General features: G+C 42.0%; 1 protein-coding gene across 1 annotated transcript in view; it reads left to right on the top strand.

Moving 5' to 3' along the window:
• The window catches only part of Gmcl1 (germ cell-less 1, spermatogenesis associated), a 42,639-nt gene that overhangs the window by 1,089 nt on the left and 29,100 nt on the right, over positions 1 to 12,450 (top strand). Inside the window, exons 2-3 of the mRNA XM_041643725.1 lie at positions 8,402 to 8,525; positions 11,086 to 11,182. Coding sequence (XP_041499659.1) covers positions 8,402 to 8,525; positions 11,086 to 11,182 — 221 coding nt within the window. The remainder of the gene's footprint in view (positions 1 to 8,401; positions 8,526 to 11,085; positions 11,183 to 12,450) is intronic.

Here is a 12,450-nt window from a genome sequence, read left to right as displayed (position 1 = left end):
GGAGGTGGACATTTGCAACAGACCTGGGGTCAGTGCGAGAGCTGAAGAGCCTAGGGTTCTGCACTTTACCCAGAATCTTCCTGAATGTCAGGGCCTCAACCTGGGACAGCAAGGACTAGCCAGAGCATCTGCGGACATCCCTAGTGTGCCTTTGCTTTCTGAGTAGGTAGCCACAGGGAAACTTGCCTGGCGTGGACACCACACCTCTCTGTGTCTACTTGACGGACCAGTGATTGCACATGTGAGGACTGGCAGTACTGTACGTTCCCCCGAATTAAGAATAAAGGCTTGTCAGAGTAGACTTCTTGATGTAGGCTCTGCTCTGTGTAGGTTGCCTAAGATTTTTGAGGGAAGAATTGAAAAAAAAGTAAATTGCTTGTAAAGTAAATGTGGCTTACACCAGAATGTATTTTCATATAAGGAATATATTTGCTCTTTTTTCTCTTTTAAGGTCAATGTTAGAATCACACAGATGTAATTTTTAATGAAATTTTTAAAAACTTATATGCTCAGTATTTTGCTACACATGCATTGCATTTTAGTTGACAAAAAAGTCTAGGTGCTGGAGATGTGGCTCAGTGGCAGAGCTAACATATAAATAGCATAGGTAAAAACCAGATTGATATAAAACCCTGTCATTAGGGTTTATGTGTGAATGTATTTACAAGGTGGATGTACAGAAAAATGGAAATACTATTTCCACCTCATAAAGTTGCACAGATTTAGCCCAGCAAAGTGGCACAAGCCCGTCATATGTAAAGTCTGGTGGCCGAGACAAGAGGATCTTAAGTTGGAGGTCAGCTTGGGCCAGAGAGTGAGTTCAAGACCTTCCGGGGCTGTATATGATGACCCTAGAGAGAAGGGAGAGGAGGAAGGGGCTGGGGAGTGTTGAGAGCGCTCAAGGATTTAGACCTAAGAATGAGCATAAATGAGGTAGCCGAATTTTTTTTTAAGATTTATTTTTACTTATATGTATGTCTGTATGTGGGTTTGTGCACATTCCTGCAGAGTCCAGGTATCCAGGGTGGTGGATTCCCTGGGACTAGAGTTACAGGGATGTTGTGAGCCCCTAATATGGATGCTGGGAATTGTACTTGGATCCTGAATAAGAGCGATATATGCTCTTCACTCCTGAGTCACCTCTACAGGCCCACAGTGCCTGCCTTTTGTGCACTCAGTAAGTATTAGAACTCTTTGATGAACTGACCCTTATGTCATAAGATGTGCGTTCTTTATTTAGCCTTAGCTACTTAGCCACTCCCACTTCCTTTTGATAATTGATGTACCTGCTCCATCCTTTTCTAACCTATATCCCACATCCCATCAACCAACCACCCCATCAGACATCCCCTCCCATAACCCGGTGCCTTAGCCATTCTAGGTAAACTCTACTGACAAACTATTTCCCTGGCAGCATCTTTTCACAGATGTGCCTGCATATGGAGGGTCTTTCGGTATTGCTCTCCTCCTTACCTTTTTGAGGCAGGGTCACTTTACTAAAGTGGAGGGTCATTGATTGCTAATCGAGCCAGTCAGCCAGGTCCAAGGATCTGCCTGTTTCCCCCTACCCCATTAGGATTACAGATGCTGGCAATTCAATTTGGGTTGCTATCTTCACCCCCACCCTCACCCCCATTCCTGCTTACCCCCTATTCAACTCAGGTCTTTGTGCTTGAAAAGCACTTTCTTGTCTGAGTAACTGCCCAGCCCCTGTTTGTGTATATATATTTAAGGTAGGTATGTATACAACATATAATTGAATCTTGCTTTTTAAAAAAAAATCCAGTAAGACAGTCTATGCCTTTTGATTAGTTTGTAGACCATGTATGTTTAATGTAATTGTTGAAATATATGACAGAGCACACATTTTAAAGAAGAGAAACTGATCTGAAAAAGGAAATTTTAATATAAATCTTACTAACAAAGAATAGGAAATTATTAAAGACAAAATATAAGAAGAAAAGATCTTTTTAAAAAAAGTACAGGACACATACCTATAATCTCAGCACTCAGGAGGCTGGGACAGGAGACTCAAGGTTCAAGGACAACCTAGGTTATGTTGTGAGACCCTGTTTCAAAAAAAAAGAAAAGAAAAGCATGTCAGAATTCGGCGTGTGAGTGTCTAGTAGATGTCTGACTGCAGAGATGAAGGTGTAAGAAAATTCTTGGCTCTGTAATCTGGGTTGCTGATTCTGATTCCTTGTCAGGTTGTCCGTTGTGCTTGCCCACCTCAACAAACCTGCTTGTGAAAAGCTTTAGCTCCTGTGCCCACCCCTCAACTAACCCTTCTGCTAACTGCCTGTCTTTTACATGGACACAGTGCTAACATTCACACTGTTCTGCAGCAGATTTTCTGCATCGTGTTCACAGGTTATTTGTAAAGAAATGGAAATCTAGCAGGTGTATTCTGACTGTATAAGCCAGTCACTGATAGCAGGCTGTGGACAAGGCTGACAGAGCACTCTTCTCGGGCCTATGTCAGGGGAAGCATTTGCTAACCTCATGGTTAGACTAAACTTTCACCTTTTGGAATGCAGTGTCACTGATCCATGTTGGGACTGAGCCCAGGACTTCATGGATGGTAGGCAAGCACTCTGTCCTATGAGCTACATTCCTAGCCTCTAGGGTCTTTTCTTACCTCCTGTCAAGTGCTTCCAACTGGGCTGATTCTATTTGTATTTTATTTACATGAATATATCTACATAAATATCTACATTTATTTTTGTTTGAGGAAGGCATTGCAACAGTACATGTACAGAGATCAGAAGACAGCTTGAGGGGTCTGTGGATTTTAGGGCTTGACGTCCAGTCTTCAGGTCTGGTGGGCACGGCCTTTACCCGCTGAGCCATCTCACCCACTCCCTCCCTTCAGTGTCTCATTGTGTAGCTCTGGCTGGCCTGGGAGTCACAGAGATCTCACTACCACTATCCCCGCCTGATCCTGGGGTTGAAGTCAGTGTCGCCATGCCTGGCCTGGCCCCCTTTTAAAAGTTTCTTGTTGTCCTAGAGTTTCTCGCTGCATAAAATAATAATATCCTTTTATTGTGTTTTGAGATTTTTCTCACTCTTTTGAGGTACGCTTGCATGGAACCCATCTTTGAACCCTAGACTGCCTACAAGGGCCTACCCTTTCCTCCAGTCTGAGTCTGCCTGCTTCTAATTATTATAACTGAGGTTCTCAGTAGTTCAGTAGCTTCTCCCCCTTTCTTTCTCCTTTATTTCTTTTCTTTTTTTTTTTTTTTTTTTAAGTTTTGGTTTTCAAGACAGGGTTTCTCCATAGCTTTGGAGTCTGTCCTAAAACTCGCTTTGTAGACCAGGCTGGTCTTGAACTCACAGATGTCTGTACTTCTCTATCTCCCAAGTGCTGGGATTAAAGAAGTAACCCTCCCCCCCACCCCAGCTTTGTCATTTCAGTGAACTACATCTTTCAGATATTTTCTCATGAAAGAGTGGAGAAGGTGATTATTTTTTCTTATATAAATGTAAACTTAGTCTCTGTTTTTTCCCGCTGACTGCTTATGGTACTTTATATGACTTTCCATATCTTTAAACATCTACTCTTTTTATAGCTTTTATTTTTGAAATTAAAATATAATTACATCATTTTCCTCCTTCCCTTTAACCTTTCCCCTGTATCCACCTACTCTTACTCTCTCTCAAATACATGACCTCTATCCTCTCTAAATATATAATGCATGTTGAGTCTGTATAATGTTGCGTTTATGAGTGTGATTTGGGGGCTGATCACTAGTATTGGATAATCAATTCAAGGACCCTTTCCGGGGAAGACAGTATTTCTCCAGCTCTCAGCATTCCCTAGTTGCCTGTAGCTCTTCATCTAGAGTCGAGGCTCAATGACAGGTCCCTCTTCCAGGTTAGTGTGCCTGTTGGTATTATCCTTTTCAGGTCTTGTTTAGGCAGCTATATTGGTGAGGTGTCTGTCTATCTTTGAAGCTTCTTTGATATTTCTAGGACACAAAAATCTCTCAGCAAATTTCCTGTTCCTCTGGCTCTTACAGTCTTTCTTACCCTGTGATCACTGAACCTTAGGTGCAGAAGTCTTCTTTTAAAAAAAATTATTGTTTTTTTTTTGTTGTTGTTGTTGAGAGTTTTTTGTTTTGTTTGTTTTTCAAGACAAGGTTTCTCTGTGTAGCTTTGGATCCTGTCCTGTAACTCACTCTGTAGATCAAGCTGGCCTCAAACTCAGCAGAGATCCGCCTGCTTCTGCCTCCCAAGTGCTGCGATTAAAGGTGTGTGCCACCACAGCCCGGCTGAAACAATTACTGTATTTTTATTTGGTGTGTGTATACATGTGCGTACATATTCCCTTGTAGAGGTCAGAGGACGGGAAATTGACTCTCCTATTTCACATGAAGGTCCCAGGCATCAAACTTGAGTCCTTAGACTTGGCAACAGGTATCTTTACCCACAGAGACTTTGATGATATGATACTGTCTTTGCCTTCTTGCCTAAGCATAGATGAAGATTTGACCCTAGTCTAATTCTGTTTTCTTTTTAGTTGACCATATTTTTTCTCCTCTGAACTTTTGAAAGTATTTTCTTTGGTATTTTAGAATATAATGAATGCTTCTAATTGTGAGTCTTTTGGCAGCGTGGTATTGGTGAACCCTGACAATCCAGACTCACGTGCTGGTCTTTAAATATCTCTTTCTTGTTCTGAGCAATTCTCTGCTATTGCACCCATTATCATTTCATAAGCATGGTCATTTGAGAATTACAGGCATACGAATATATATATATATTTTTTTTTTTTTTTTGGTTTTTCGAGACAGGGTTTCTCTGTGGTTTTGGAGCCTGTCCTGGAACTAGCTCTTGTAGACCAGGCTGGTCTCGAACTCACAGAGATCCGCCTGCCTCTGCCTCCCGAGTGCTGGGATTAAAGGCGTGCGCCACCACCGCCCGGCTACGAATATATATTTTTAAAAATTCCTGTTTCCCTGTGCTGTGAGTTTCCTTTGGGACTCTTGCTCGCTCTTTTCCTTGACTTTCACGTTTCTACTTAGTTTCAGCTGTCAACTTGACAGCCTAGTGTTATGTGAGGGAGTCTGAATTGGAACATTTCTTGAAGCATATGGAGCATTTTTGTGATTGCTTAATTGATATTGAAAGACTATTCTTAGTTGTCAACTCAACTACATCTCGAATTAACTAAAACCTAAGGGGCTGGGTACACCTGTGAGGTGTTTTTTTCTTAATTAAATCATTTGAAGTGGGAAGACTCATTTTTAATCTTGATCTTTTGAGGTAGTTGATATACCTTTAAATCTTTCATCTGGGCCACACCTTCTCAGCAGCCTCATGAGCTGAACCACTACTGAACTTTTGGACCTTCTGTTGGTAGCTTAGCAGGACCACAGCCTAAAAACTGTTCTGATAAATCACCCTTATAAGTGTGTGTGTGTGTGTGTGTGTGTGTGTGTGTGTGTGTTTTGTCTAGAGAACCCTGTTAATGCAATGCTGATTCCAGACACAGGTGAAGCAGTGATTTCCTCTTGTTTTATTTCATGACAGGGTCTCATTCAGACTTGCTGTTTAGCCAAGACTGACTTTGAACTCTTGATCTGCTGTCTTAGGAGCACTGAGGTTATGGGTATGCACCACCACACCCAGTTATTTTCCTGTTGTTGTGGTAAAACACCCTGACGAAACAGTTTGGGGAAGAAATTTATTTAGCTGACAATTCCAACTTACGGTCCATCGTTGCAGGGAAATCAAGGTGGCAGGAACTGGAAGCAACTGGCACATTGTGTGCAGAGTCAAGAGCAAAGAACAGTGAATTAACACAATGCATTCTCTGCTTCCTCCATGTTTACCCAGTTTAGAAATCTTTTTAGGGAATGGTACCACCCAAAATGTTGATCTTCCCACCTTAATTAACTTAAGATAACCCTCAGACAAATCTCTCCTTGAGATTTTATTCTTGGGTAGATCTAGTTTGTGTCAAGTTAACAATTAGAACTACCACACTCAGCGATTATTTGGTTTCTGTTGTGGTGGTGGTTATCTTTATATGTATGGGTGCTTTACAGGAACCTTGTGCATGCAGTAGTACCCTCAGAGACCAGAAGAGGTCACCAGATCCCCTGGGACTGGAGTTACAGACTATTGGGAACAGCTATGTAGTCGCTGGAAATCAAACCACGGTCCAGTGCTCTTAACCACAGAGCCATCTGTCAGGCCCAGAGATTTTAAAAAGTTTAAACTACTAGGAAAGCTACCAGAAGTCATCAGAAATTTTAGGATAAGTTAGTTTGGGCTGGAGATGCCTCAGCAGTTAAGAGCACTTGCTTCATTATCGTGAGAACTGGAATTCATATATGAACCCAGCACCCATGTAACAAACCAGCTATGCTGTGCATACCTGCAGCCCCAGCTCTGGGGGAGGCAGGAGGGAGACATGGACTGGAGGATCTTTCTGTTTTTCAATTTATCAGAAAATATAAGCTCCAGGTTCAGGGAGAGAACCTGCCTTAAAGGAACAGGTAGAGCTGGGCATTAGTGGTACACACCTTTAATCCCAGCACTCAGGAGGCAGAGGCAGGTGAATCTCCAAGTAGGAGGCCAGCCGCTTGGTCTACAGAGCGAGTTCTAGGACAGCCAGGACTACATAGGAAAACCCTGTCTCAAAAAACAAACAAAAAAGCAGGGAGAGTGATAAAGAAGGACTTCTACCACCCTCCTGTGACCTCTTCATTTCACAGGCATGTGCATCTGCACATGTGCATGCTTGTATACAGATGCACAGACACATATGTAAATAAATAACATTTTTTAAAATTATGTATTTTAAAACTGGATCACTCTCTGTTGGCTGTTGGCCCCCATTCTCTTACTTACTGGATCATCTAAAGCAGAGATTGCGAACTTTTTTTTTGAGCAGGGATTCCATGTAGTCTAGGCTAGCCTTGAGCTTACTATTGACCAAAATATGGCCTTGAACTCCTGGTTGTTTTTCCTATTCCTCCCCAGTGCTGGAGTACAGACTTGGTCCATTATATCTGGTGTATACAGTGGTGGGGATTGAACCCAAAGGCCTTGTGCATGCTGTGCAAGCACTCTACCAACTGAGCTATGTCTGCAAGACTGTGTTTGCCAAGCTCTTACAACTCAGCTCTTCTACTAAAATAAATCTTGTGCAGAAGTCTATATATTTGCAGATTCAGTCGGTGGTGCTCTGGGTGGGGTTACAGGGTGTCCATATTTTATGGCCCTGCCCTTACTCATGGCCCCTAATCTGCTTATCTGATGGAGGAGGGTCATCTGTCTATGTGTTACTTTCATTGGCTAATAAAGAAACTGCCTTGGCCCTTTGATAGGACAGAAAATTAGGTAGGTGGAGTAGACAGAACAGAATGCTGGGAAGATGGGAAGTGAGGTCAGACGCCATGGAGCCAGCCGCCAGGTCAGACATGCTGAATCTTTCCTGGTAAGCCACCACCTCGTGGTGCTACACAGATTATTAGAAATGGGTTAATCAAGATGTGAGAATTAGCCAATAAGAGGCTAGAGCTAATGGGCCAGGCAGTGTTTAAATGAATACAGTTTGTATGTTGTTATTTCTGGGGCTAAGCTAGCCGTGCAGGAGCCGGGCAGGACAAAAAGCCAGCCTGCTCCCCTCACTACACTTATCCTTTGAGCATAGTTCTGAAAAGCTTTGATCTAGGGTTGCAAACCATTTATTTGTCTAGTGGGGAAAACTGTGAGTTTAAAATTAGTTATAATTAGTTTAGTTTAGAGCTGAAATAAGTTTGAATGTATTTTTTTCTTTTTTTGTATTGCTGAGGATTGAACCAGGGCCTTATACATTCAAGGCAAGCACCCTACCAACTGGATTCTAGTTAAGCAACAGTTACTGCAGCAGTATGGAATCTTCCATAGCACTAGTTGTCTTTTCAAGACATGTTTTCTCTATGTAGCCCTTGCTATCCTGAAACTCACTCTGTAGACCAGGCTGGCCTCAAAGTCACAGAGATCTGCCTTCTTCTGCCTCCATGAGTGCTGGGATTAAAGGCATGCACCCCAGGCGCCTGGCTTAAAGTACTGGTTTCTAAACAAGGAAATAAGCAAAGTGTGATTGCTCACCTGTCTTTGTTTATTGAGCAAATAGCTTAAATTGATTTAGAACCAACAATTTATAAAGAATAGCTGGAGATATCTCTCTCCTGCTTTACCTGTCTGCTGATAGTAAGAGCACCCATTGTAGCCTCTGTTGACATGTCTCTTCCTCCTCTTTGATACTGTGGGTAAGTTGGATCTTTCAGAAGTGGGACAAAAGTGGTATATGGAAATCAGTGAGATGTTGCCTGATGGACAGGGCCTAGTGATGCTAGTGGTCTACCACTGAGCTGTTTGCTTATATCATTTTGTGTTTTCTTAACAGGAAAAAGCTAAAGAGCACATCTAAGTACATCTATCAAACATTGTTTTTGAATGGTGAGAACAGTGACATTAAGATCTGTGCTCTAGGTGAAGAGTGGAGCTTACACAAAATCTATTTATGTCAAGTGAGTATTCCCCTGATGAAAACATCAGGCTGAGGAGCTGCTTGGAGAAGCCTGGGCTCCCTGGGGTGTGTTCTGCTGTTTGGTTGAGTTTCATAGTGAGCTCTCCCCTAGTGAAGTATCTGCTGGAAAGAAAGATGGTGGACCCTGCAGGTGAAAGCTGACTGTTGCCTCTTTGTTGTCAAGAAGTTTGTTTTAGGGCTGGAGAGGTGGCTCAGAGGTTAAGAGAACTTGTAGTGAAGAGGCTAGCAAGTCTGCTTTTCGTCCCGCACGGCTAGCTTAGCCCCAGAATAATTACACGGAAACTGTATTCACTTAAACACTGCCTGGCCCATTAGTTCTAGCCTCTTATCGGCTAATTCTCACATCTTGATTAATCCATTTCTAATAATCTGTGTAGCAACACAAGGTGGTGGCTTACCGGGAAAGATTCAGCATGTCTGACCTGGCAGCTGGCTCCATGGCATCTGCCTCATTGCCTTCTTCCCAGCATTCTGTTCTGTCTACTCCACCTACCTATGTTCTGACCAAACAGTATTCTTTATTGTATCAGGCCAAACAGTTTTCTTTATTAGTTAACCAATGAAAGCAACAGATAGATAGAAGACACTCCTACATCAAGAACTGACTGCTCTTCCAGAGGTCCTGAGTTAGATTCCCAGCACCTGTACAGCTGCTCACAACCATCTACAATGAGATCTGGTGCCCTCTTCTAGTATGCAAGCATACATGGAGGCAGGGCATTGTGTACATAATAAATAAATAAATCTTTTAAAAATAAATTTGTATTAGTGCCTTTTACTGAAAAATGGAAGAATTGGGGAGAAAATCTGTAACATTCAGGTTAAGGTTATTAAATTTATTTTATAACAATTAGAATACATTTCTCTGAAATGTTGCTCTTTATAGAAAGTGAATGGGAAGTTAATGCTTACTAGAAAATCCAGTGGTGTTAAAAACAAAACCTGCAAGTGGTGATTTCATTTATCTGATGTACTGGGTTTTTTTTTTAATATTTCTTATTGTTTATTTACTTTATTTTATGTGCACTGGTGTGAAGGTGTCAGATCCCCTGGAACTGGATCTTCAGACAGTTGTGAGCTGCCGTGTGGGTGTTGGGAACTGAACCCGGGTCCTCTGGAAGAGCAGTCAGTGCTCTTAACCGCTGAGCTATCTCTCCAGCCCCTGATGTGCTGTTTTTTTGAGGCAGGGTTTCTCTGTGTAACAACCCTGGCTGTCCTGGAACTCGATCTGTAGAACAGGCTGGCCTTGAACTCACAGACTGCCTTCCAAGTACTAGGATTAAAGGCATGCGCCGCCACCACCCAACATTGATCAAAACTTTTAAAATTTATTTTTGAACAAGTTTACTTTTTTTGAAGAATATAGTTCAGAATATTTTAAGAAAGGAAGGAAAGAGGAGATCCTTTTAAAATCCCAAAGAATATAATCAGGGTATACATCAAAATACCAATCTTTATTATATCTATCTTTTGAATCCCTTTAGGTCTCTTACTGACCTAAAGCTGAGGTGGCCTCTGTGAAACCAGATTAGTCATCATTCAAGTCTCACAAATCATGCAGCACCTTCAGACAGAAACCATCGTCTGTGTCCTTGTTATGGGCCATAGTCAACAGCTGGCCTCAGGTGTAACAACTCTGTTACTAATATTCGGAAAAAAGACAGCTGCATCTGTACTGAACATGTAAAGCTTTTGTCACCCCCTAAAAAACAGTGATATATATTATCACGTTTACACTATACTAGGCATGACAAGCCACCTGCGGGGATGTAAAGAGTGTGAGCCTCTGCACAGTCAGGGCAGAGCTGAGGCACTGGAGCGTGATTTACTGCTAACTGTCCTGGAGCACAGATGCAAACAAATGAGCACAAATGCTGAGGGATGCCCTGTTTCCCTCTATTTCAGTTATTTATATATTTTTGATGTGGAATGGAACTTTTAATTAGTTAATATTTCATCTGTTCTAAAGAACTACAGTGCTAATTATGAGGAATAGATCCAGTAGGTAACAGTAGATGTCACCCATGTTGGAATTCAGAAACAGTTGTGGTCACGTAAAACTAAATAGTGGGTCTTGTATTTCTTTGGGATACATTCTTTCTGGTCCAGTCTGGGAGTACTCTGGATCTTTAATCACTTTGAGACCACAGGGAGAAGTTAGTAGTTTGAGGAGGCCTTGTTTCCTCAGCTCTCCTGAATACAAAATCATACACCCACTGTGTGTGCTGTTGCTTGTGAGAAATCTGTGGTGTGCTGACCGGTGAGAAGCTGACCAATTCCATGGTGACGCAGGTTTGGGACTCTGATAGTAGTTAAGAATCTGGTTTAGTTTGGCAGCAGTGTCAGGATGAACATGTTGTTAGTTCATTCTCCATAATGACCGTATTTTAATTTGTTTTCTCCTGTAGATGTTTTGATGCTCTTTTTCTCTTGAAGTGGTATGTTAGATCAGTTTTGATTAGATAGCTGCTTGGAGTTAGAAATGATAAAATACTAGCTAATGACAAATGTACTAGCTAATCATTGACTTCTTTTCCTAGTCTGGCTACTTCTCTAGTATGTTCAGTGGTTCTTGGAAAGAATCCAGCATGAATATTATTGAACTGGAGATTCCTGACCAGAACATTGATATAGAAGGTATGCGCTCTATAATTATCAATGTATAAAAATCATAAAGATGTAGCCTTACTATTCCTTAATGAAAAATATCCTAGCCTTATAGGCTAGGGGGAAGTTGTGTTATCTGCTGAAAGGGAAGATTTCCAATTAATTCACTCCATAGTTTGTTTTGTCCTTCCTGTCTCTATTTGTCACCGGAGTCCAATCAATCTGCCCATGTGTCTGTGGATGAGAAGGATGCGGGAGAGGGAATAGAAGGTGGGACTACTTTTTAAAGGATGTATTGAGAGGTGGGAGTATAGTTAGGGTTAGAGTACTTTCCTACCCTGTACAGGGTTTGATCTCTAACACCAAAAAATAAAAATAAATGGTATGTAAGGATCTTTTGTGGAGCAATAAGCGTATGAATCTTTAGCAGCCTGTGTCCAAGCTCAGAGGATCTGTGGCTGCGGAAGCAAGGCTAGGGAGGAGGTAAGGGCTGTGAAAGCATCTCAGTGAGCCTCATGCAGATCATCGTCTCCTGTCCCTATCCTGCTTCTCCTGCTCATCTCATTTGATAGGCTAAGTGGAGAAGCCCAGGACCTGCTCCATAGGCAAAGAAGCTTAAGGCATTCACAAAGCAAACCAAGGAGCATTGATGAGAGAAGCACTGGAAGAGGAGCAGACTTAGCTGTGAGGAGCTGGGCTTGAGTGGCACAGACATGGCCAGGAGTTAAACTGACACCTTGGTGGCCTGGTACTATGGGTCTGTAATGCAGGCACTGAGGAGGGTCAGGCAGGAGGATTGCTGTGAATTGGAGACCAGCCTCCAATATATATATATATATATATATATATATATATATATATATATATATATGGCTCTGAAGTGATAGTTCATTTGTATTTTAATAAATAAAGCTTGCCTGGAGATCAGAGAGTAAAACAGCCTCCCTAGTCTGCCTTGCAGACCAGGCAGTAGTGACACACATCTTTAATCCCCATAGCCACACTAGTTGCCATAGAAACTGGGTGGTAGTGGTGCACACCTTTAATCCCAGTCTAGAGAGGAATATAAGATGGGAGGAGACAGGTCTCAGCTCAGTCTTATTCTGAGATTCCTGGAGGCAGGACCACCATTTCAGACTGAGGTAGAGATAAGGACCAGTGGCTGGTTGTTTTGTTTTTCTGACTTTCAGGTTGAACCCCAATATCTGTCTCTGGGTGTTTATTAATTGTGCTACAGAGCTCCTTACCTACTCCCCTAAAGAAAATACTATCATGGAGTGATGGGCTGTGTACCTACA

Source organism: Microtus oregoni, unplaced genomic scaffold (genome assembly GCF_018167655.1).
Source record: "Microtus oregoni isolate MIOR12 unplaced genomic scaffold, Mior012 000002F_ref0000024, whole genome shotgun sequence".
Lineage (NCBI taxonomy): Eukaryota > Metazoa > Chordata > Mammalia > Rodentia > Cricetidae > Microtus > Microtus oregoni.
Note: the sequence above shows the minus strand (reverse complement) of the source record. Positions and strands in the feature narration are given on the sequence as shown.